Source organism: Arachis stenosperma, chromosome 8 (assembly GCF_014773155.1).
Source record: "Arachis stenosperma cultivar V10309 chromosome 8, arast.V10309.gnm1.PFL2, whole genome shotgun sequence".
Classification (NCBI taxonomy): Eukaryota; Viridiplantae; Streptophyta; class Magnoliopsida; order Fabales; family Fabaceae; genus Arachis; species Arachis stenosperma.
In genome coordinates this window covers 14,437,334-14,463,837 of record NC_080384.1, presented here as the reverse complement: position 1 = coordinate 14,463,837, position 26,504 = coordinate 14,437,334, and the positions used below count along the sequence as shown (strand labels likewise).

The following is a 26,504-nucleotide window of genomic DNA, read 5'->3' as shown; positions in this document are numbered from 1 at the left end:
GCCAAATAGCAAAAACCCGCCTAACCTGTACCGCTTAAACTACGGGCTTTGGCGGGGCGGGCGGGCTTTCTCATCGGATTTAGTATTTTTTTTGCTAGGGATATTTTTACAATTTTTTTGGTCAAAATTCAACTTCTCCCAACCCAACTTACAAGAGAATGAAGATGAAAATTGAGTGTTTTACATTATGTTTATTTTGTTTTAGAGACAATATTTATAATTATGTTTTGGATTATGTTTATTTTGCTTTGGGAACAATATTTATAATTATGTTTTGGATGAAAACTTGGTTTATAATTATATTTATTAGATATTTATAATTACAAATACTTTAATATTTGTGAATATAAAAATTATAATTTGTTTATACTTTTAGAAATTATAAAAGTAAAAAATAGAAGAGATTTTTTTATGCCTTTATATATATATATTATTTAGAGGTCTGCTACACATACAAGCCTTTTTGGCTTACAAGCTATACAAGTTGGTCTAAGTCCAAGAAAAAAACACGCGCACCATTCCTTTAAAATCGAGCGTCCAACACACGCGTTCATTATGCCACACTCTTCCTCTTCTTCTTCAATCAAAACGCAAACCGTCAAGATTCAAGGGACATTCGAAACAAAAGACATGTTCCAACTCCGAGTAGAAGAAATCAAGAAGAAAAGATACAAATTTCCATAAAAAATCACCAAAAAAAACGAAGAAACGTTATTCAAGGTATTGTTTTACTGTTCTTCTAGGTTTTTTTTTAGATTGTCTCTGCCATGTGTCTCATCCTTAACCAGCAAAACATTAAAAGATTTCAAGAAGAAATATACTGTCTTTCCCATATTTTGGGTGTATTTCTTAAATCCTTTGGGTGTATTTTTGTAATCCTTTGGGTGTATTTCTGTAATCCTTTCTGTAACTGTTTGGGTGTATTTCTGTAATCGTTTGATTTATTTCTATAATCATTTGGGTGTATTTCTGAAGTTCCATTATCTTCAAAACAATTTCAAAGCTTGATTTCAGAAACCATGAAAGTCGAAAAAAAAAAAACAAAGCAAGAAGGAGATCCAACAAATTTGGCAAGAAATTCGAAAAAAGAAACGAAATCTTTTGAAAAATGGAAGTTATATATTTGCGCGTTAATTGATTTGAATTGATTTAAAAGTCTGTTAAAGAGCCACGTAACATAAGCAGCGTGTTTAGTGAGTTTCGTTTTCTTTAGACTTGTAAAACTTGTAAGCGCAAGACACTTGTATGTAGAGATTAATCCTATTAATTAATAGTTAAAAATTAAAAAAAAAAGATATTAGGCGGAACGGATTAAGATTCTGGGACCGTCTCATTAGGCGGGGCGAGGCGGACTTTCTCATTTGCCACCCCTAACCATGACAAATCAAGATTTATAGTATTGTGTGCACTGCATAATACTATATAACTAAATAATTAATTAACTAATTTATGTACTCCTTTTATTTCAAATTAACTGTATTCTTTTAATTCTGAATAAATTAAGACAATTACTAAATTTTATTGAAAATATAAACAATAAAAAAGGACAAAAAATATTATTAATACCATTTTTTTTATATTGATTTTTTTTATTTCTAATTTTTTCTTTTTTCTATTTAATAACAAAGGACATAATAGATAAAAATCTAATTAAATTAATTAATAATTTCTTAAAATTTAAAAATAATATTTAATTTGTAACAAAAATAAAAATAAAAAGAGACAATTAGTTTGAAATAAAGAGAATACTAATTAATGGTTATAATTAATCATGAACTTTAATTTACTTTCTCTAAAAATCCAGTTAGCAAATAGGTATATCATGCAATACCACTTAGCAAAGAGGAAGTTACAACTTTTCCTTTTCCTAATCTTTTTTATTTATTTTTTTTAAAGCTACATGTTTGCGTCAAACATTCTTTTTCATAGTAGTGTCAGCTGTTTACGCGTAATACAATTTTTTATGCACCAAATAATAGGGTCCATGAAGCAAGAAATTTTATTTAAATAATCATAAGTGGGATCGATAATTATATAAGCACATAAACATCAACCAGCAATTATTTTTTTCCCATCGGAATCTTTTAAAAGACACAGAAAACTTACTCGACAAGCTATGAGTGCAACTAGGTATGTGGTTATTCAACATGGATAATTCTAACTGGAGATGAAATTTCAGTTATTAACATATGATTCTTTTGGTATATAGTTTATTGTGCACAGCACAGAGATGAAAAACATAGAGGTGAGAGTAAAGAGTGAAGATCATAAATATTTGCACGACTATGTTACGTGTACATTAAAATCAGCTATTAAAGTTAATTATTAGTATAAAATACATGTTAAAATATAAATATACATTGAAAATAACTAAACATGTATTTTTAATATTCGAATATCATTTTTGATATTTGTATTATACTATATACAAATATTTTATTAATGAATTTTTTTTATGATACAAAATGTAAGTTTTTACTATATTATTACAATTAATCTACTGTGAATTTGAATTCTATTTAACAGTTAATTAATAGATTAAGATAAGATTTAAATCGTTTCAACGTAAGAATAAACTAATTACTCGACCAAACCAAATTAGCTAACAGAGCATTACTAAATTCGTACGAACATTTTTGTAATGTTTATCTTTCAATTTCCCTTGATAACATATGATATAAAATGAATGTTAAAGTAACCGAATTTTACAACAAGAGTTGATTAAAACAAACACTTTTAACATTAAGAGATACATGAAGACCAAAGTATCACAAATAATTTAAAATTTCTCTAATGGGGCTAGTTATCTATACATGCATGGCCTTTTGGTAGCAGATAGATTAAATAAAAAGTGGTGCTATCGTTCGTTAGAAAAATCCAAAAATCATATAAAACGCATAGAGTTTGATAATAATTTGAGAGATCACTACAGTTGAAAGTCAAAATAAGGGGGAAATAAAGAAATTATTGATTAAAGTTGAACTCACACACTGTTATTGATGCATATTAGGTGATGGGGAAAAAAGAAAAAAAGAAAGTTGAAAACTGGCCACTTTAAGAAATCTTTATCTCCTCTTTTATGAAAAAGCATTTGTGTGTGTGTGTGATCCATGTCGTTATTATGAGAAACCATATTATAGAGTTGAAGAGACAACAACTTTGGTCGAATATATCTAATAACACTACTTAAATAGTTTTCATGCTCAACTATACCATATTATATATTGATATTATTCATTTATTATTATTATTTAACAAAGTTGAGGTGTCAGGTTTGTAACACTATACATTACTTTGGTTAAACAATTTATTTAATTATTTAGCAATAGCTAAAGCCTTTTTTTCTTTTTCCAAAAACATACAGGATAAGGTTTCTTTGTTCATATATATATAATCTCCTTCTCCAAAGTTTCTAGGAATAAATATATAATGATACTAATGATAGAGGAGTTATATACATGTTCTGCAGTAAGGCAAGGTTTTTTGGCATCTGGTTTTCCTAGCTAGCTGCAAATAGGTATGTCATATGTCACTAGCTATATATGTGTTCCTAAACTGTATTTACTATGTAGTACTACTTATTAATTAAATTTGAAATTCTAACAATTTTTAATATACTATATTGTTTAGTTAGTTATTGTGTGTGTGTGTGTGTGTTATAGCAAGTTTTTGCAGAAACTCACATGAATTGATATGATGATGTATTTATTGAAAATGGAAGGAATATGAGAAAATCAGAAGAAACAAAACATGTTATTTCACAGTTTCTTGAGACCTTATTCTCTGTATAGACTCTGCATCCTTCAATAGTGATTCAATCCTTAATAGTATGTATTATTCTACATTCTGGGAAGTGCTAACTAGCATGCATGTCATGCTTGGAATATTCATATGAGAATGAAATGAAGAGAACATTGCATGTTTGTTAATTATTATTGTGTGTCAAATTAATAATGATGCACCTTTTTTCTTGTTTAGAAACAACCCTTTTTTGCAGGAAATAGAAGAAAATCAATGGACATATTTGAGACATTCCCACAAGTTAGCATGTGGGGTGACAACTTTAAGGTTGATGGTGGCCTCATAAATTCAATCACTTCTCCAATGTTGTTGGTGAGCACTAGCACCATGGCCATGGATAACAAGGTTGATTAATTAGAGAGCATGAGTTTTTTCTATCAGCTTTATTATTATCTTCTAATCTAGATTGTAATTTGTAACCAACTTTTGAATTTGAATTCTACAGCCTGAATATGTTCCACATGAATTGAGGGAACAATCTAGACAAAATCAAGAGGCTACCAATAAAGATGTTAGTAAGGTAATGAAATTTCATGAGAGTGTTACTCTTAAAACATTTGCAATGTATCTTGATCATGAATGATCTTGTTTTGTTAGGCTCTGACATTATTTTGTCTAGGTACTAAGACGGCTAGCTCAGAATCGAGAGGCTGCTCGGAAGAGCCGACTGCGAAAAAAGGTAGCGAAATTGGACTTACAAAAGAAGGTAGCCAATGTTTTTGTGTTCTGATTTGTAATTTGTTCTTGATAGGCTTATGTTCAACAATTAGAAACAAGCCGTTTGAAGCTCATGCAATTGGAGGAGGAGATTGTTAAAGCTAAAAAGCAGGTGATAATACTAAACTCAAAAATCATATCAATGATTTATGCTCCTTAATCATATGTTATATATAACTAAAAGGTTTCCTTGCAGAGTATGTATATTGGAAACAATCCATTGGATGCTAGTTATATGGGATCTTCTGGATCATTAAACTCAGGTTTGTGAATTCTTATACCAATAGTTTTTTTTAACCTTCCTTACAATAAATTCTTCTATTAATTGGTGGTCCTTGTATATATGTGAAGCAGGGATTGTTTTGTTTGAAATTGAATATGGAAATTGGATTGAAGAGCAACACAAACTGAATGAAGAACTCAGAAAGGCATTCCAAACTCAAGCACCTAATGAACAACTCAATCAACTTGTTCAGACTCTGTTGAATCATTACTCAAATCTTTTCAAGATGAAATCAGATGCTGCAAAGGCTGATATATTCTACCTAATCAGTGGTGTCTGGAAATCATCCGCGGAGCGCCTTTTTCTTTGGATCGGAGGATCTCGCCCTTCGCAGCTTCTAAGTGTAATCTGATTCATATAACATTGTAACTCATTTGCATCAAAAATCTTGCTTGCTTAGAACAGAATATCAATATGAATTTTGGTAATAACAAAAAAATTAAATTGTTAATTGTGGACAACCTCAATTAACTAGCAATCTTTTTTATTTTCTTGCAGATCATTGTGCCACAGCTTGAACCTTTAACTGAACAACAAACTGCTAGCATTAGCAGACTCCGGCTATCGTCGCAACAAGCCGAAGATGCTCTCTCACAAGGACTGGATAAACTCCAGCAGAGTCTTGTCCACAACATTGCAGTTGATCCATTGGTAGCAGGAAACTTTGGGTTTCAGATGGCTGATTCCATTGAGAAAATTGAGGGACTTGAAGGCTTCCTTAACCAGGTAACACAACATCAAATACCTGAATTAGTCTTCAGATCGGACACTTTAGTTCTCAATAAATTTTTATTTTTTAGAAATTCTTGTGGATAATAGAGCGAGTTCAATCAATAGCAACAGAGAAGATAGACTAGTTATGCAGTGCATCAATCTATCTCCTCTGTTGCTACTGACTGAGCTCTATTGTCCACAGTTTTTGAGAATTATTCTCGAGACAGATTGGTTCCTCCATCACTAATACATTTATCCGATCGATAATGAATACAGGCAGATCATCTTAGGCAACAGACACTGATACACATGTCAAGGATCCTAACAACACATCAAGCTGCTCAAGGATTGCTGGCTTTGGGGCAATACTTGCAAAGACTTCGTTCTCTTAGTTCTCTTTGGGCTTCTCGTCCATCTCAACCTCTCTAGATGCTTCTCATTTCATTGCATAGCAATGACTCAAGTTGTGCAAGTCCTTTTCATATCTTTTTATCTATCACTGTCCTTGGATTAATCTATAGAGTGACACTGATAGATGAAAGAGAACAATATCTATGCGTATATCTATGTAGTGTGTACCATGATGCCTACTTATCTATTATCTTGGTCTAGAGAGTTTGCTTGTACATATCTTTAATACTATATTATAAGATTATAATATTTGAAAAACAAAATAAATTAGTCAAAACATTCAAAACTTATTTTATTTAACATTCATTAATTATTATTAGAATTAATGAATACTAAATAAAATAAATTTAAATTGTTTGAGATTATTTTTTAGAGAAAAAATCCTAAACAATTCCTAACAATTATCTCAAAAGACAACGAGACTTGACAAAAAAAATACCCAACCTGGCCCTAAGCTCTATTTTTATGGGACTGATTAGTCCTTTTGCTAAAAAAAAGTCAATGTTATTTTTTTTATAGGAACTAATCAGTTCCAAAAAAAAAAAAAAATTAGAGATCGAATTGGATATTTTTTTTTTATCAAAAACCTCGTAGTTCTTTCGAATTAATTATCAGAGGTCGAGTGAAGTATTCATTCTATTTTTTATTGTCTCTCTAATATTATCGATTATAAAACATGAGCCAAAGTTAGAATTTCAGAATCTTGTGGTAATGTCATTGATCTTTAGGTAATGAATGAATCATCATGACTTTTGTAAACGAAAAAAAAAAAAAGGCGTAGTTGTATCTTTGATTTTGTAAAATTGCTCACTGTAAAATCTCTAAAACAAAAGCATGCAATTAAATACATAAGATAATTAATTTGTTTTGAAAAGAATCACAGTCACATCTTTTTACAGAGGATGGTAGATGAGAGGGTGGGTGATGATGAGAAGACAGCAAGCAATATAGGATGTGAAAAAAAAAAAATTTATTCTAAAGTGAAATAGTTGTTAAAATGTTAAATTAAGAACCTAATCATCTTGAATTAAAATAATAGGATTCTGATATGTAAAACAGTATTAACACATCTGAAAAAAAAATTCTAAGATTTTATGTCAGTTTTATGCACACAATTAGTATTAATACATTAATAAAAATAATTATTTTTTAAATTTACTATTTAAAAATTTATTTAAACACGAAAATCTAATTCAATACATTAAAATTAAATTAAATTGATAAATAATTAAATATTATATAATAAAATTAAATGTTACAATATATAGATAATTATATATTATTACGTTAATAAAAATAATTAATTTTTAAATTTATTTTTTAAGAAATTGCACTATGAGAATTGAAATTGAGGGAAATTTTAGAAAAAGTAAAAACTCATCTGCAATTGATTTTAAATAAAGTTGATATCTGTAAATCGTTAAATAATTTGATTGATCGACTAAATTTTTATGTGAACTCAACCGCACTTTAGTTATTCAGAAAAAATAAATAACAAAAATAAGGAAAGGAAAATAAGAACTGCAAAAATTCAAAGATTCTGTAAGATTCACATATTAAACAGAGGTTCGTTGTCATTGAGGGCCATCACGTATTCTCTTCCTTAAACTTCCACGACCCTCCCCCGAAAAAATTTTTTTTGCACTTGGGTGGTTCTGGTTTCTGCGTTGCATCGTTGCGTTGATTTTCAGGTGGAAGAGCTTCCAAATTTCACCGGAACATTATGAGCAATTTGATAACCCTGTGTAGGCCTCACACACTGTTCTTCTCTTCTTTCATTACTTGCAGACACCAGTTTCAAACCAGGGCTTCTTCTTTTCGGAACCCTAATTGCAATTCCCGTTTTCCCTCTTTCTCGTTATACTCTTCCTGGCTCATCGATTCCTGGGGTTCGAGCAGGACTGGACTATGGTTTCGCGTTAATCAGAGGAGAACTCTGGCCAAGGCTTCAAATTGGGACGAACAACAATCCCCGTATGAAACCCTTGGTAAAATACTGAAACTTTTCACTCTAAAGTTTGTTCCTTTTCCCGAAAACAACGAAAATGGAAGAAAAGGAAAAAAAATTTTCAGCCGAAACAGAGTCTTGCAGCTGAAAAGACTACCGATTATAATTTGGGTTTCGCTAAAGTTGAAACTTTTTACTGAATTTTTTTTTTTGGAAAACTTCTAGTTATTATTGAATTCAATGCATTTGGGGTTGTCACCTTCATTCGTGAATGGTTGTTTGTGTAGTGGTGTAAATGATGTTAGCCTTTGTTGTAGGAAGAGAATAGGGATGGAAAAATTCCCATGGATACTTGTTTTGACAGTTGATTCTTCAATTGACTATGCTGAAACAACAGAATTGGACAGAGATGCTGATGAAGAACAGATAAAGAGCGCTTATCGACGATTGGCTAAATTCTATCATCCAGATGGTATGTAACTATATATGTTAATTCCAGCCACTGCTTCATTGAAGGGTTGTTTGTAACACTGATTTATGATGGCCTACCTTATCACATCTAGAAGCAATATGTTCATCTGTCTATTTAACTTGAAGCTTAGCATCTGCAGCTACTTTGCATTGTGGCGTTTACATCTTGTTTTGGATACTAGTAGTTTGCTAGAAGTACGGTTCCACTGTGCTTGTGTTGTTTTCTAAGATGAACTTAATGTCTGAATACATATAGTAACTCTACTTCACTATTCCCCCAGTCTATGATGGTAGAGGATCCCTTGAGGAAGGCGAAACAGCAGAAGCTAGGTTCATTAAGATCCAAGCTGCTTATGAATTGCTTATAGATGATGAGAAGCGAAGACGGTATGATATGGATAACCGAGTCAACCCTATGAAGGTAATATCTTTTATGCATCTGACTACCTTCGCAGTTGATTCTATTACTTGTTAAGTTTCATCTTTCATAGAGGAACTTCAATATATTTAACTTTTGTTTTTCTAACTTTTAACATTTTTAGAACATGTGTGCATTGTCTTTTAATTTCTATACTTCAAAGGTTGGTGGGTAAAACTATGTCTACGATTGTTACAGTTCCACATACAAAGTGTTGTCATATTGATATATTAAACTGCCTTATTCTTCGATCTTACAATCCTATAGCAAAGTAGGACATGCTATCAATTTCTTCCCTTTGTATAAGCGTGCCAGATTGAGTTACTTAATCTGATATTACTATTTTGTGTTTCCTATGGAGATTGCACTTATGATGGTTTCTTCTTTACTTTTTTATCTTTTGAATCATAGGAGTGTCTAAGTTTGATTTGTGAACCGGGACCATATCCTTTCTTCTTTTTGTAATCTCATAACACATTACTTCTCTTCATATTGTCAAATGTCAATTGAAGTGGTGTTTTGATTCCTTCAGGCGTCTGAGGCATGGATGGAGTGGCTAATGAAAAAGCGAAAAGCTTTTGATCAACGTGGTGATATGGCAGTTGCTGCTTGGGCTGAGCAGCAACAGCGAGAGTTGAATCTACGATTCCGTCAACTTTCTCGTTCAAAGGTATTAGGGCATACTTAAAATTTATCACTTCCAGGTTTGAGTGAATTTTAAAGAATACAGGGCATAAATTAAGTCAAAACAACAGTTATTTTGAATAGAAGGAAGTAGTTTTTCACCCTAAAGTAGAATTTGTGTTTTGAAATGGCAACAGTATCACATGGTTATGTTTTTCTTTAGTTTTATGTGACTGAAATAGTTTGTAAAATCTTAGATGGATCCTGATGAGGCAAGGAAGATTCTAGCTAGAGAGAAGGCAGCTGCTGCTAAGAATTTCTCCAATACCCTTAAAAGGCACACACTTGTTCTCAAGAAAAGAGATTTGATGAGAAGAAAGGCAGAGCAAGATCAAGATAAACTTATCAGCCAGCTCTTGGCGGCAGAAGGTCTTGAATCAGATAGTGATGAATGAAAATGGGACATAATTCCCACTTATCAATAGCTAATATTTTATTCAATACCATAATGTTTCCTCCCCAAATCTAATTCATTTTTAATTATATTATTATACGGAATATAGGTGTACATATATGCATTTTGTAACTTATATATAGTATAAAGATGAATGAGATTTTTCTTTCCCAATTGTAGCACTTAATTACTTTGATAGGAAATCCTGTATGTATATGTAGTCATGGTAATTATCTTTAAAAATTATGAATTATTGATTTTTCTTTCTCCCATCAATAATTGAGATGTATCATGTACTATACTTTAAACAAGCTAAATCCAATATGGTTAAATATTAAAAAAAGTAGAAAATTTGTAACCTTGATACAGTACATTAAAATTTAAACTACTTATTTCTCCCATTGAAACTATCTTCCTTTTAACACTATTTCTATTTTCTCTTCCTTCATTTACTGAAACCACAATTTCAATATATCTATATTGTGTAATCCTTTTCATTTTCATGGTTTTATTACATACAACGAGAGTTGAGTTGTCATGGAATTGCAACATGGAGAAGAAGCCAAAAAGTGAATCACCTCGTTCTCTTAGAATCCTCAATGTAAGCTGAATGTCTCTGAGAAAGAAGCTTAATGAGGGGATTCTCTACATCATCATCAGCCTTACTCTTATCTCGTTGAACTGTAATCTTGTCGTCAATGGTGACAACCACCACTTGCTCCTTGCGCGTGGAGAGCTCGTTCGCAACAACAGCATGCATATTGTACTTCTCGAGAGCACCCCGCGCCTTATTTAGAAGAATGTTTGAATCTGTCTCTAACTGTTAACCAGGGAGGAAAGGTAAGTATTACAATATTACTCCAAAAAGTTGTAAAGACTAAATATCCAACCCATCAATACCTTGAAAGATATACAAAAAGCAAGGGGTGCCCAATCTTTTCTAAGCACTGATAGCATCTTTGGCACTTGAACAAGTTTCACATCCAAGATGTGAGATCCAGACTGAATTTTATGTTCTACCTGCATAGGATAAATATATAGCAAGTAGATATTACCAAGTCAAGTATATTTTATGAATTGAGGTGTTTTAATTTCAAGATCCTAGCTTTGCAGAGCAATTTTCACGGTAATCATCAATCTCAAAATCACCCTTAAATAGTTCCGATGATTCAATAAATGTTTTTCTGCTCATACTTTTCAGTTTTCACAATCTAAGCAGGACTAATTAAGTTATGCTGTGTTATCTGTATGCTAATTCTCTAAATAATAACTAACTCTAGCACAGATGTTGAAATTGACATGGTTAATATTCTTGTATCTTAACATATTACAAAATCATTCAAGCCATAGTTGAAGTTAATAAGGCATGAAACTTTCATGGAAAGAAGAACCAACATATCAATTTTATACCATGTCCTTCCAAGGAACATAAAAGTCAGATACTGCAGCAGCAAGATAGAACATTGCACGTGGGCCAATATCCTTCATTGGTTTTGAAATGATTTGCAGCATCTACAAAATAAAAAACATATTTATCAATGATCAATTTGTGCCAAGATATATAATGATTAAGCACATAAAGTTAAGCTGCAAAATAACAAGTTGCTCCAGCCATCTGATGAACCCATGGAAATGAAAAATAAAAAATAAACAAATTATTGCTGCCAAACACCAAGACAGGAAGAAACTATATACACCATGTAACAGATTGTGCTGCATTGTTACATAAAATTAATAAAAAGAAATTATAGTGACGGAGTGAAGCTAACCTGAAGATACTCAAATATAGTGCTGAAAGGAAGCTTTAACAGGAGACCACTAGCCACTGCCTGCAATAATATGATATCGTAGTAAGGCTATACTTATTAACAAAGACAAAATGGAATTAGATGGAAAATAAAAAAACAATGAAATGGCAAAATCTTAGCTACAGATCATACAGCATGATGATCCATGATGGCGGTCTTCACTGCTTTAGAATAAGCCTCACGGACTGAAGTATATAACAGCATTCACCAAAATGCATTATATTCACCAAAACAGCAATATAAGAAAAAATGAAGTGGGCATGCAAAATAACATCATTACAAATTACACAATTAAGTATCATTTTGAGTGGTCTTCATCTAAGGACAAGATTAAAAATCAAAGGAAATTGCATTATATGATGAAATTATGTATATGATGGAATCTTGTCCGCCTTTAGTGAATCAAGATAAAAATTACGAATCTTCTAGAGGAAGAAGAGGGGAAAAGAAAATCTTACAAGGCACTTAACATCTTTGTTTCATACAACTAACGACCCACATGATCAAGTCTTTCATTTCAGTTTATCACAATTTTAAGTGCAAATTCTAATGTGAAGCATTGCTAGTAGAGTTATTGGTATCATTTTATTTATATTCTTTTCCTTCCCTTTTTTAATTGTAGTAGAAGAGGATGAAGCAGAAACCAAAGACCTTGAATGTTTAATCTTTCGGTGGCCTCAAAGCATTCAAGTAAGGGATCATCAGGAAGGGATCTACAGAATGGCTGGAAACTTCCTCTGAACAAGAGTTACAGGTAAGTAAGCAACAACACACAAAAAACAAACGTAAAAGAAGGATATACAGAAAAATTCACCTCCGGTACAAGAAGATCACAGCATATCCCGCCTTCAGAAAATACCTACACTATAGCAACATAGTATTCATTCCCCTCCAAGAGATCACCAAACAAATATCCAAGAAAAAGTTTTATTGACAAGAACAAGAACAAGAGCAAATGCAAGAACAAATACTCAGTGGATGTGGCTCCCCTATGACCTGAACTAAAGTTGTCAACATAGCGAACGCACCGCTGCTCCAATGGAGCAGTGGTGCCACCAGAAGTCACACAAACAATTCTCCTACCTATCCCATTTTCTGTGAAGGCAACAACAACAACAACAACAAAAATCCACCACACATTATGCAGGGCAAGCATAAAAAAAACACAAAAGGAGAAATGCCAATAAAAGAAAGCATAATTTTTAATGGTCTAGAACACAATACAATACGATACAAAAGAGTGTCACTGTCACAATCACTTGCCTGAAGATAAAGAATTCAGCTGAATGAAGTGATTCAATTTCTGAAAGATGTCATTCATATTCTGGAGAGGTGGAGCAGAATCAAAGAACGCTTTGACTTGTGAATCAAGGGTTTTCTCAGGATCTTGGGATCCATTTGGTGCATCCATCTGAAACAATTACACCCACAATGTCATTTATCATTCAAACCCATCAGAGATAACGCAGAAGGAATTAGAAAAGTAAAATATATAACAAAAAAAAAATCAAATTTTTTGGGTGCTCAGGGATAGAATACCTCACCTTGAAGGCTTGAAGGAAAGACTTTCAGATTTGGGGGGTTATTATTCGCACAAATGAAATCCAAAATCAGTTAGTTAGGGAGAAGAATCAGAATCTTACTGTTGCATGTTTATGGAGCGATTGGGTTCAAGTTTTATATAATCCAAAATTTCAGGAAGAAATAGTTTTGATTAATAGCCGACAATTGGCGCCATGAAGATTTAGATTAACGTGGTGTTTGGAAAGCAAAGGAATTAAAAGCCGAAACTTCAACAATGGCTAATGTTGAGTTAATACTCAATTTGGCTTGAAATTTAAGTCGAATTTAAATTCACTTCTAAAATTATAAATGGCTTAATTCAACTTTTAAATTTACAATAATAATTTATTTAGTTTTATAAAGGGCGTATTAATTTTATATGTTAACTTGTTAAGATTTAAATTTTTCATCTAGATTTCATATAATTAAAATCTATTAAAACTTAGTTTGATAAAACTTTTATTTTTCAAAAGTAATTTATAAAAGTTAACTTTTTAAAAATTGTAGCATTTATATTTGATAAATCAAATTAAAAGCTTTTAATAAACATAAGTAACATCAATTGATTTGGTAAAATAATTTTTAAAATTTAAAAATACTATAATAAACATAAATATAAGCATTAAATTTAAAAATTAGTTAATATATGATGTTATATTAAATTTTTAAATTTTGAAAAATACAGTCAACTTTAAAAAGCTCTATTTTAAGTGCTTTTAAAAGTACCCAAACTGAAAGTACAAGTCTTTTTTATTTACTAAACACAAAATAAGAAGCTTGAGCTTCTAAAAAGCACAAACACCTCTTCAAAAAGCTTTACCAAACCAACTCTAGTCTCTTACAAGCTTAATTGACTTCCTAACATTTTATGAAGCCGACAAGTTTAATTTGAAAATTTTGTAACTTTAAAAGCAGCAATTAAACTTATGTAGTTCTAATAAATCTTGATTATATAGAAGGTAGGCAAAGAATCTAAATTGTGATAGATTAATATATCAAATCAACATATCCTTAATCGAGATTAACTCAAGAATTAATGTGAATTATGATTATAAATTTCGAGATCCAATTTGAGTAGGGATGAACGTGGATCGGATTGGATCGGATATGGTCAAAATTTCGATCTGATCCGCACTAAAATCATCGGATTAGATCGGATCCAATATCCGCAGTTTTTAAAGTTGGATCCGATCCGATCCGCTGCGGATCGGATATCGAATATATCCGCAAAATACAAAAATATTTTTAAAAACTTATTTTTATTAAAAAATATCAATAAAATTCATTTTTTCTATTCTTTTAAATATGTCTACTCTTAAAATAATATTAAACATACTTTTCTTAAATAATACAACATATATGATAATTATTAGTTGAAATAAAACATAAAACAAATATTTACTTATTTATTTCTTTATTTTTGCGAATATGTGATCGGATATGCGGATACCAACACAAAATCCGCAATCCGATCCGATCCGAAAGCCTTGCGGATCGGATCCATATCCGCAATTTTCGTATCGGATTCGGATAAACACCGCGGATATGCGGATCGGAACCGATCCATGAACACCCCTAAATTTGAGTCTATTAAAATTTTAAGGATAAAATTAAATTCAACTTTAAATTTTAAGGACGAAATTGAGTATTAACTCGACTAATATTTTATAATATTTTTATTATATTAATACAAATAAATTTAATTATTTATCTAATTTAAATTTAATTATTTTATTATAATGGATTTAATTATTTTAGTAATTAATTATTTAATTAAGAATATATAAATTAATATATATTAATATACATAAATATATAATAATTATTTTAGTAATTAACTTTTAATAATGACAGATTTTTTAACTTAATTTGTTGAAATCTAACCTTCCAGGATTGATAAATTTAGATGTCAGATGTTAGATACGCCTATTTAAGTTGGTGACCTCCAAACATACCTCAACCCCCAACATTAATTATTTATTAATAGCTTTGATTTTATGCATGGATCAAAACAATTATTTGCAAGTAGTTATAATTATATATACATAAATCTTACGTGTATATAAAAACTAATTATTATATATTTATAGAATAAATTATTAAAATAATATGCAAAAATTTATATCACTGATAAAAAAAAATACTAAAAATTGTTAACGAAAAATAACATTTTAAAAAATTTAATAATGATTAATTTTTTATTTTATTACTTTAAAAATATATTTCTTTAAAGAACTCACCTAAAATTGAGGCGTCTCATCTCACGTGCAAGAAAGACAGAAAGAAAAATGAAGATTGTCAAAGCAAAATTACAGAAGTAACATCAATGGAATGGTGGTGAATAACTCATATTTGTTGGGATGGTAGTGGTTACTCACTCATATTAAAGATGAACCAACCTTATTAACAATTAGGGATTATGTGACCTTAGGTTTTTTTCATCTGAGTTATGAATTTTTCAATTCCTTATTTCTCTTTTGGGCCCCTTGCCGCTTTCAATTTGTCATTTAATTTTATCTTGTATCAACTATAATATAACATACACACAATTTATGTACATAGAAAAAAATGTGTATAACTATGGAATATACTTTTAATCTTTTATCAAATATTAATATTATTGTCAGGATAATTACAAAAATTCAGTTATTTAGTTGGAAAAGATCATATAACTAATTTTTTGATGTTTTCAATTTTTGTTTTATATATGTTTAAAATTTGGATTTCATATTTATTGGATGTTGCAAACTTACAATGTGCCTTCTTTTTTCTTTTTTGGTCGGATATATCACAATTTACTTCTTCATTTAAGTTTTGCATACTAACAACAATTGTGCGCTTAGAATTTTACAGTAAGTATAATATGAACAATTAATTTATTTACAACTCTTATACAACTATTAAAGTACTATGTTTTGAGATAATTTACTTTAGTATATTTCTAACATTACCCTACCATATATCAATTTATAGTAGGTGTACAAGAATTGTACATGCATGTGAAAATATTATATAGTGACTAGTGAGTATATTAACTGAGAGAGAGAGAGAGAGAGAGAATTTAGTCCAAATTATGCTACCTTTCTTTGGCCCAAAACAGAAGCAAAAACATACTGATAAAAAATGTTATTATGGGCCTAGGCCCGTTAAAATACCAAAAAAATTGATCCGGCGGTAGCTTTACGGATCGGGATATTGAACCCGACGTGAATCGAACACGCAACCTTCTGATCTGGAGTCAGACGCGCTACCATTGCGCCACGGATCCGCTTGCTAGTTCATTCGCGTATTGACATTAATATCTATTATTTTACATTTTTACTACCACCCCCTTCGTTTACTGATCACTGATCAGTCCCCAAACAAAATCAGAAACAGAAAGTCAGAAACCGAAACGCAAAAAAAAAAACAAAAAAATATTTCCCGCCAAGCTCAACAAACATAACCGTTTTCTCTCTCTAGAAATTCCCATCAACAAACCAACTCGTAGCACATTCTCCACTTCTCGCTGGAAAAAACACAATATCGGTGGTGAAAGGTTACAGTGAGAAGAAGAATCGGAAATGGCGGCGGAAGGAGGTTCAGATCAATTCATCGACATCGTTAAGCTCTCTCCTCCGGCAAAGTTCCCGGCGGCATTCCCCCAGGACCTCAAGGTGGCTCCCTCCTTGAAGCGCCGCCGTTCTGGCGGTGACACGTGGGTGGTGTCAGTGTTCGTGATCATCCACGTGGGCGTCTTCATCGCAACGATGCTGGTCAATGATTGCTGGACGAACTCCAACGGCGACTGCGCCCTAAAAACCCTCGGAAGGTTCTCCTTCCAACCTCTCTCTGAGAATCCTCTCTTAGGCCCTTCTCAGTCCAAGTGAGTTCTTTTCTTTCTTCCAAAGATTCTCTGAATCTGAAATCTTTTTCTGGTTCTCATTGTGAATTGTATTAAGATAAATATTACTTATTAGGTTATTGTGGATCGAGGTATTCTAAATTTCTAATATCAATGAATCGGAACTTCTCGTTTTGATTTTTGGTTGGTGCAGATTAGAGGAAATGGGAGCGCTTCGGAGGAATTTCGTGACAGAGTATCACCAAACTTGGCGTCTTTTCACCTCTCCATTTCTTCATGCTGGGCTCTTCCACCTCCTCCTCAATCTCTGCAGTATCATCTTCATCGGAATTCACCTAGAGCGCGAGCTTGGACCGTGTAATTATATTATTCCTTTTACAATGCTTTTCTTTTAGCCTTTTAGGGTTCGGATTCTACTGTCAATTGTTTGTTCTGTTGATTGGAGATAAAATTGCTGATGAATGATGAATCTTTTAATTACTTGCAGTACGGATTGGTGTAATCTATGCAATGTCTGCATTTGGGGGAGCCTTGATGGCTTCTCTTTTTCTTCAGCACACCCCAGCTGTTGCCTCTTCCGGGGCTTTGTATGGGTTACTCGGAACTTTACTCTCTGAGCTCATTTGGAACTGGGAATTACAAACCAAAAGGGTAGGATTTGGATTTCTTCGTTGGCATTTCTTTTTTCTTGTTTCTTGATGCCAGCATATTGATTAATTTTCTTTGTTTGAATGCAGGTTTCAGCAATAGTCTCTTTTGTCTTTGTATTTGTTTGCAATTTCATCCTTGGCTTTCTGCCTTATGTGGACAACTTTGCGAGCATTGGAGGTTTCGTATCAGGGTTCCTTCTTGGATCTGTACTTCTACTCAGCAGAAACCTTGAACTGCCAAAGGTTCCAATCAAAGGAACTCTCTTTGATTATGGTGTCAAGAGTTACATCAAGTTAAAGTTGAAGCAAAACGTGGACAGACCGGTTCTCAGGATTGTTTCTTTTATCCTCTTTAGCCTGATGTATGTTACTTGTTTCTTTATCCTTGAATTCAATTTGCATGCCTAGCTGTCTTGTATTATTACTGCTTTCTGGCATGAGTCAAAATATTAAGACTAGAAGTTTCTTGTGTTTGCAGATTGGCCGGTTGTCTTGTGGCAGTTCTTCACGGGATCAACATCAATAGTTATTGCACATGGTGCCCATATGTTGACTGTATCCCTTATACAAGCTGGCACTGCCAAAATGGAGAAACCTCTTGTAAGGTATCAAGCATCCTTGTTAACCTTACCTGAATTGAACAAAACGTATTATTTATACTCACTCTATTTATGCATTGAGTCAACACATTTTCCTCTACCATTAAGTGTGAGACTTATCTTGTGTGAATGCCACATCTCATCCAATAGTGGAAGGGTGTGATTGTCGGGCTATGAGTTCATCATATCGTACGATGTAGACAACAAAAATCACAATTAAAAATACCAAACTATGCTATCCCAAAGTAAAATACCAACCCAATGGCTAGTTGAAACATTTCACTTACTTTTGTACGCTAAAATGTTTTGTTTTTTTCTACAATTAACTGACTGCCTTATATTTTGGTTAAATTACTATATTAGTTCCTGTAGTTTTTAAAATATAAAGACTCAATTACAATTTCCAAATTTTAAAAAAATTATAGACTCAATTACAATTGACAAATTTAACAAAATTATAGAGACTGTTAGAGTAATTTAACTTTATATTTATTAATACACCATTAGTGATTATAGATAAGTTTCCTTCCTGTTGAAAGGGGAAAACAAAAAGAATATATAGAAGCTTCCTTCAAGCTAATATTGGTTATATGCTACAATTGCAGACAATGGTGAGCGATGATCAGATGACATTGACCTGTATGGGGAATGGAAACTTCAGGGTCTTTCCTTTTACGAACATCTCTCGGACAAGGATCAGTGATCTATGCAATCTGATATGCTGATGAAACTACAAGTTTCAATGATCACTTGTGCCACAAATTACTTGGGAAATGCTGGATAGCTGAATGATAGCTTTGTATCTTGCCATTTTTTTCATGTTCTTTTTTCCCAGAGATGGAGCTATAGGACCTCATTTAGAAGCTTGAGCAAGTTCGGTGTAACACAAGATGAATCCTATTCATTCTTGTAAAAAATTGCTGTAGAAATAAATAAGGGTTATCCCTTCTAGATAAGTGTTTCATAGCTTTGTAAAAAATTGTGATTTGAAAAATATTTTCATCACTTTTTTTTTTTTTTGGGTGTATTCAACTGGACTTATTATCTCTCTTTCTCATCAAGAGAAAAAATAAGTCCAAACTCCAAAGTGAAAACACAAAAAAAAGGGGGGGTTACTACTGTTGTCACTTTCATCCCATATTAAATAAAAGCTTGAACGACAGCTATGATACTTGGAAATTCCCAGCAGATCCGGATTCTGGCTGCTTCTGATTCAGCTCTATAACTAGATTATGGCCATGGTTGAGGTTTGTGAGCTGTTGTTGAGCACCCACCGCCGCCTTCTTTACAGTTAACAATAGCCATGGAAGTGGGGCTATGCCTGACCCTGTTTATTGGCCTTCAAAGTTTCCGCACATAATTAACAAAAAAGGGTTCAATTGTATAGATCCATCAAGTCACTAGAGTAGGTTCATCCAACTCGCTGTCAAACCAATCCAAATTGGACGCGAAGCAAGTTTTTCATTTATTTATTTATTTTTATCGTTTTCAATTGCAGGGCTCCACTTTGTTATTATTTATTTTTGAACCATATCTCGGCTGAAAATTCCAAGTCATTTTCATTGGTCCGTGGTACTGTCGGCTAGTGAAATATATACACACTGGACCAGTGTACTTGTTATATTCCAAGGGAAAAACCATTAATATCCCCTGAAATGCTTGAACTATGCATTTATATATGCGGTGGATACTTGAACTGTGCATTATATGGTGGTAGCAGTCTTTGTCCACTTTTTACGTGTGCTGGAACAGCTGGGTACTCTACTCCTCCATCAAATTTTAAAGTGGATTTCTTTCATATTCAAGTCCCTTGAGTAACTTTGATGAGCCTATATTACAACAAAGTTCATCTGAAAGTTATTTGAACCCTCTTGGCATTTGCACCTAAAATAAACGATACATTATTATGTACCACATCTTCTCTTTAACTTGTTTTCCTTTTTCTACTTTCTCTTGTTTAGTGTTTACACTATAATGAGGTTCATATAACATCATTCTTGTTTATTATAGTTTGTATTTAGAATTTTAGGTTTGGACAAGCGAATAACAATTTTTTTCAAACTAACATTTTTAAAATAACTAAAATTTTGATTTAGCTCTTAAAATATTTTCTTATATAATTTTAAATAAGCCGATTCTAAAATTTTTTTGCTAAATTAGATGATTTTATGATTTTAATCATGAAACAATTTCATGTTTTAACTTCTTAATTTATTCTTTTAATTTAGTGTAAAATCTCAATTTTTTAACCCAGATAATTTTATATTTTCAATCTAGAGGCCGAACATATGACCAAGAACAATTATATAAAGCAGACCTTGAATTATGAAAAAAATGGCAATAATATATATGAAGTTCGTGCATAAGCGTAAATAGGAAAGAGTTTTATATTTTTCTTGTCATCCAAAAGTAGAAAACATCCAAAATTAGTAGATAGTTAATAATTGAACTTGATAGATATTTGAGTTAAATATTTTGCAGCAATAGCACACGTAAATCAAAGCTAATATGAAATTTAGTAATTTACATAAATTAATTTTTTATCACTAATTTTCTTTTATAACAACATTAAAGAGGGGAATACAATATTATATGAGTTTAATTTTAATATATTGATAGTGTAAAATATTTTATACAGTTGTGCAATTATATTTATAATAGTTATTTTTATTGATATAGCATTATATAATTAAAAACACGTGTAAAACTACTTTAATTTACAGTGACGATGCATCAAAATTAAATTCACATTATATTATATTATTTGGACAAAAAGGTTAGTTGTCTTTGAGAACCGTTGGGTCCCTCCTTATCAAGATCAACTGAAGCGTAATCTATCAAATATTTTTGACAATTGTAATTGCAAAAATATTGCAGCACTTCTATAGCGGCACAAGCACCATTCCATGTAAACCATTAATTCTGGCGACACGTGGCATCTTTTAATCACTCAGCCGCATATCTATGAGTTAAATAATATATATTTTAAATTAAATTGAAGGAGGTAAATTTCAGATATCGAAAATCACTATCATGAAAAATAAAATAAAATAAAATAAAATAAAATAAAAGGGTAGTTCCAACACCTTCGCCTATCCATATAAAAATAGTCCCCCTAAGATGCCCCCATTTATAAAAGGCCTAGCAGCACTATCAGTATTCCTTGCATTACTATAAATGCTTGTTTGATGGCCTTAAAACACTTTCCTCAACATTTTTGTAATTATGGTGTTCTCCCCTTTTTAAGGCAGAAGAAGAAGAAAGGGACTAAAAGATAACACTAGTGGGAGGGAATCCTGAAGTGGGTGTAACCAAAAAGAAAATTACTTTAATTTTAAATAATTATTAATTCTGTAATTTTTAATGCTATATAGTATTTAATTACAATTTCTCTATTTACATAATCACTTAAAATTTAATTTCTGTTCTGTTACGTGGGTAACTGAAATTGGTAGTTTGAACTTGAAGGATTGGCTTAAGTGTTAATGGAAGAAGGTCTCTGACTTGGTGTGCGCCTGAGAGCTTCCGTACCTGCAAAAACACTTTAATGTTTAAGTCAGCAAAGAGTTAAACAAGTTTAGAGAGTATTGGAACTTAGAGATATCTTATGGGTGTCAATGTATTTATAGTGGTGATTCAATAACAATCGTTAGAGTAGTTCTACTTTTCAAGGTGAATAACCGTCCCTTTATCTTAAGATAGTTGAGATATGGCTCCTGGAAATAGGTTGAGAAATTTTGGAGGCGGTTACTTATTTGAATAAGTGTTATCTGTCAGTCATTTCTCGAGCCCGACTTCTTTGGGAAGAAGTCCCTGTCGAAACCGATCTCTTTTAAAGAGGTCAATTGGCGGCGAAGGTCAATCTTTAAATTGGGCTTTTTGGTTTATTTGGATCTGAATCGTAGCGTTAGGCCACTATATAAACATGTTTATCATTTCTTAGTTAAATATTGAGGATTCAATTATTGTTTTAACCACTAGAAAAGTTCTAAAAATACTAAAAAATATATAACCTATAAAAAAATAGTTTTTACTATTTTAAATATTTGAACCCAAAATCTCTAAATTAGAACATTAGAGATTTACTATTTTAACTAATATCATATTTATTAGACATATTATTAGTGCCTATTAATATACTGGTTCTTATAATGTCAATACATTAAAACTAATTTGAAAAAATAAATCTGGCAAAAAAGAGAAAGAGGAAAAAGACTTTCTATGATAATCTTTCAGCATCAATAATAATGTTAGTCAAAGATGGGAATACATATCCTATAAAATGAACCTAAAAGACACATAAGATTTTGATCATTGGGTCCTTTCCTCACATATACTAATAATTATAAAGCTCTTTCAACTTGGGGGTTCCTAATAAGAGGTAATATGGCTAATTGGGTTGACTATTAATGAGTCTCCCATCCCCTTTTGCTTCTCTTGTGTTTCACACGCGTTCTCAAGCACACAAAGCAAAACTAGTCCCACAAAAAAAAAAAAGGGACCCCCATGGATATCATCAACAAGATGCTAGTTGAAAGGGTGGCTCACCTCCTTGTTGGATTATGTGAGTCTTTAAATATGGGAAAAAAAAAAAAAGATGCTAGTTGAAAGGTGTATATGCTTAGGAAAGGATGCCATGAGAATTGTGAAGTAGTAGAATATGATGGTGGACACTTTTATGTGCACCCACCATTACCCTTCTTTATCTCTATTTCAATTTTGAAAAATATTACGTGTAGATATATGTGTGACATGACATTTAATTCTATTCATTTACAATTATGTTGGATATAATACTAAATTTATACTTAAATTGGAGACAAATACTTTTATATTTTAAGAACATATTTAGTATATATTTTAGGTACAATTGTGACTATTTAATATTTATTCTTTGTTTTCTTTAAAGGTTATAATAGAAATACAATTTAATAATTTGAATAAAATGCTAAAATAATTGATTAATTTTTTAAATATTAAAAATGAAATTAAATCAAATTAAATATTAAAGATAATTTTAAAAATTAACCCTTCATATATTTAAAATTATTATTGGTTAATGAGTTATTAATAATTATATATACAAAACAAAATTTAAATTCCGAAACTTACTTATCAGAAGAGTGATAACGAGTAATCACTCTAAACAATTTCTGTCTATTTAAATATTTGTCCTCTCTTTGTGTGTGGCACCTGCTTAACATCACTTAATCCTTTTTTCTTTCTATGACTAAGCTATCCTATACATGTAATATGATCACTAACTTTTTCCCACTTGTAAACACTTTAATGGCTAAAAATGTTTTTCAAATATATAGCAATAACCTAAACATTGAAATGAGTGTTTAAAACATCATTTAAACCATTTTAATACATAAATGCTACTCTTTCTTTTTATCAACTATATCTCATACCACAGGTCTTATTAGAGAAAGAGTACTATTCACTCAATAATTACTAACAAAAATTTTATACATTTAAAATTTGAAAATTTGTGCATCCAAAATTTATATTAACTGATTATTAGTTAAGTAGTATTTTTGTTTATAATAACATTATAAAAATATAAATTTTTTAAATTTGTATCAATTTTATCTTGATATTATAAATTATAGCAAAAAATTAAAAATTTATAAAATTAAACTACTTAAAAAAATTATATGGAATAAAGTCTCTATCAACTAAATTACATATAATAAATATTTAAAGAAAGAAAAATAAAAATACAGATTAAAAAGATAAACGATAAAAATTTAAAATTAAATAAAAAATAAAAAATATGTATATAATAATAATAATAATATATTTATGTAAATAATATTACGGAATCATTTTTTAATTAAACTTGTTTATAATTTTAATGTATTTTTATGATTTTATGAATTTATTTAAATTATATTATTTTATTTTTTGTGAAAAAAAATATAGAAAGAAATAGAGAATGAGAGATAAAAGAGAGAGAAAGATAAAGAAAAAGGAAAGGAAGTTTATTAATTTTGGAAGAAAAATTTTTATTATAATTATAATGAAAGAATAATTCGTGACACATTTTGGTTTATCAAATTAGTAATATAAAATATAAATTATAAGTTATAAGTTATATATAGATTGGAAAGGATATAGAAAAATAGAAAGGAATAAAGAGGTAGATAAGAGTATGGAAGAAGGTAGTTTATTAATTTTAAAGAAAATATTTTATCTTAATTTTAATGAGAAAGTGTCATGTGACATATTTTAGTTGTTAAATTAATAATATAATATAGATATATTTCAATTTTAATTTTGATATTCTAATTTTAATTACAATTAAAGAATATCATGTTACACACTTTAATTGTCAAATTTATAATTAGTCATTGATAATAATATATAAAAAAAGATAGAGTGAATATAAGAATAAAAGAGATAGAATGGGTAAAAGAATGAGAGAAAGAGGGAGGGGAAACAAGAAAAATAAAAAAAAAAAAAGAAAAATAAAGAAACTGCTTAAATAGATGGACAGTTCCGTTTAAGACTACTCTTAAACTCTTTCCAAGAGAAGAAAGCTCCATCTTTGCCATGATGTCTACCACCGTGTTTGCATCTCTCATAATCAAACGAAAGTCAACACACCAATTCTAATGCATGATATCGCTTATTTTGAGCATCAACGGATCAATAAACTCAAAACCATCTTGGTGATTAGTAACAAGATTAAACGCTTCCACACAATCCGTCTCACAAATAACATCTCATTGACCCATATTCCAAGCTAAGAGATATCTTCTCCAAATAGCAAACAATTCCCCTTGAAGAATACTATTATTCTCAATTATTCTCAAACACATCCTTTGCCAACTCCCATTACAATCTCTAATAACACAAGCAAAATCAATACTATCACTAGAACCAGGATAACTAGCATCACAATTAATCTTAAAAATACTAATGGATGGAAAATTTCAAGAACCACTTAGAATAGAGGATAGGGACATACGTGATAATTCAAAAATACTCATAAACTCTTTTTCTAAAACTAATGCTAAACAAATCACTTTTTTCAGAGGTCAAGTCTTGTGAGGACATTATTCGATTCCTTATTCGCCATATTCACTAAAGTCCCAAAAAGAACTTGAACGGATGTTTTCTATTATGATACAAGAACCAATTTTTTAAATCCAGAGGATGACAATAAAAACTATCCAACTTATGCTATACAAGCTGAGTTTTTGGATAATTTGAAATACAATATAAAATCGATTTCTCAATAGAAAGGTATTTTGACCATTTATCAAATGATGATACTCCTCTTTTGAAGTGAAACTTCCTTAAAATACAATCAAGCTAAATATTTGTGCTTTTTGAGATAAACTAGTGCCAAAGCTAATTTTTTTATTTTTCATAACGGAACAGCTACTTACATATTTTAATTATAAAATTAGTAATATATAATAGATTTTAATTCTAAAATTATTCTCATACTATATCTCATTGAGCAACCAAACAACCAAAATCTATATCTCATCTAAGGGAGAGATTCGTTTTCATTTTATATACATTTTGGATAACTTTTTATACTCAATGAATTTTACTGATCCAACTGATGAATTTTAACACCTCTACATTTCATTATATAGATTAATCTCAGAAAATTTTATACAAATTTTAGAATTGATTTAAAATGTCATCATAATACTTTAATTTTATGTATATTTTATAGATTTAAAAATACAAAAAAAAAATAGATTATTAGATTATATACCATTGTTCTTCAAATTTTGAGAAAAGGGATAAATTTAATTATCATGATATGATTTTATGATTAAATTATCACGCATTAAAAATTACTCAACAGATCCGTCGTCCTCATCTATTTAACTATTATGAAATAATCATGTTATATAAACACTAAAAAATAATTACTAAATCAACCACTAATATTAAATAAAGAATACATATATATCCAAAATATATAAAATAATATATAAAAATATATAATGGTTAATTTTTTTAACATGTAATTTTTTTATTATAAAAATAAAAGTTGGAATTTTCAATTGTTTTCTAACCACTGATAATGTAAAATCATTTATACGATTAATTAATAGAACTTGAGAAGGACAAAAATGCTAACAAAACATACACAAAACTATGTTTGATTATAAAGACACTGTAGTACAAAAAATAAAGATATAAAAATTAGTGTTAAATTTTTATATT

General features: G+C 30.5%; 4 protein-coding genes and 1 non-coding gene across 8 annotated transcripts; 3 read left to right on the top strand and 2 right to left on the bottom strand.

The window, feature by feature from the left end:
• The first annotated feature begins 3,390 nt into the window (after positions 1 to 3,390).
• Positions 3,391 to 6,153, top strand: LOC130944908 (transcription factor TGA7-like). Of its 2 annotated transcripts, none has more exons than XM_057873497.1 (9): positions 3,391 to 3,517; positions 3,979 to 4,113; positions 4,247 to 4,321; positions 4,421 to 4,480; positions 4,553 to 4,630; positions 4,715 to 4,781; positions 4,873 to 5,144; positions 5,300 to 5,527; positions 5,792 to 6,153. In XM_057873497.1, the coding sequence occupies exons 2-9, from the start codon at positions 4,015 to 4,017 to the stop codon at positions 5,942 to 5,944; spliced, it is 1,032 nt and encodes a 343-aa protein (XP_057729480.1). In that variant the 5' UTR covers positions 3,391 to 3,517; positions 3,979 to 4,014; the 3' UTR covers positions 5,945 to 6,153. The 2 variants fall into 2 exon arrangements, with proteins under 2 accessions (XP_057729480.1, XP_057729479.1); XM_057873496.1 differs by having other exon boundaries at positions 3,979 to 4,146.
• A 1,328-nt stretch (positions 6,154 to 7,481) lies between these two features.
• LOC130945111 (uncharacterized) lies at positions 7,482 to 10,079 on the top strand. The gene is made up of 5 exons (XM_057873795.1): positions 7,482 to 7,914; positions 8,272 to 8,346; positions 8,627 to 8,766; positions 9,296 to 9,433; positions 9,645 to 10,079. The coding sequence occupies exons 1-5, from the start codon at positions 7,650 to 7,652 to the stop codon at positions 9,840 to 9,842; spliced, it is 816 nt and encodes a 271-aa protein (XP_057729778.1). The 5' UTR covers positions 7,482 to 7,649; the 3' UTR covers positions 9,843 to 10,079.
• LOC130945110 (phosphopantothenate--cysteine ligase 2-like) lies at positions 10,072 to 13,441 on the bottom strand. 3 transcript variants are annotated; one of them, XM_057873793.1, is made up of 10 exons: positions 13,189 to 13,441; positions 12,913 to 13,060; positions 12,621 to 12,744; positions 12,464 to 12,508; positions 12,301 to 12,386; positions 11,782 to 11,834; positions 11,611 to 11,670; positions 11,252 to 11,353; positions 10,742 to 10,861; positions 10,072 to 10,661 (listed from the first exon to the last, which is right to left on the bottom strand). In XM_057873793.1, the coding sequence occupies exons 2-10, from the start codon at positions 13,058 to 13,060 to the stop codon at positions 10,416 to 10,418; spliced, it is 984 nt and encodes a 327-aa protein (XP_057729776.1). In that variant the 5' UTR covers positions 13,189 to 13,441; the 3' UTR covers positions 10,072 to 10,415. The 3 variants fall into 3 exon arrangements, with proteins under 3 accessions (XP_057729776.1, XP_057729775.1, XP_057729777.1); XM_057873792.1 differs by having other exon boundaries at positions 13,194 to 13,441; XM_057873794.1 differs by lacking the exons at positions 12,621 to 12,744; positions 13,189 to 13,441 and having other exon boundaries at positions 12,913 to 12,935.
• Positions 13,442 to 16,408: 2,967 nt separating this feature from the next.
• Positions 16,409 to 16,480, bottom strand: TRNAW-CCA (transfer RNA tryptophan (anticodon CCA)). The gene has a single exon. It is a non-coding gene; the product is annotated as a tRNA-Trp (tRNA).
• Positions 16,481 to 16,775: 295 nt separating this feature from the next.
• Positions 16,776 to 19,207, top strand: LOC130945436 (RHOMBOID-like protein 8). Its single transcript, XM_057874153.1, has 6 exons — positions 16,776 to 17,077; positions 17,250 to 17,413; positions 17,544 to 17,707; positions 17,794 to 18,068; positions 18,185 to 18,311; positions 18,911 to 19,207. Exons 1-6 carry the CDS (start codon positions 16,776 to 16,778, stop codon positions 19,028 to 19,030), a joined length of 1,152 nt encoding a protein of 383 aa, XP_057730136.1. The 3' UTR covers positions 19,031 to 19,207.
• The last annotated feature ends 7,297 nt before the right edge of the window (positions 19,208 to 26,504 follow it).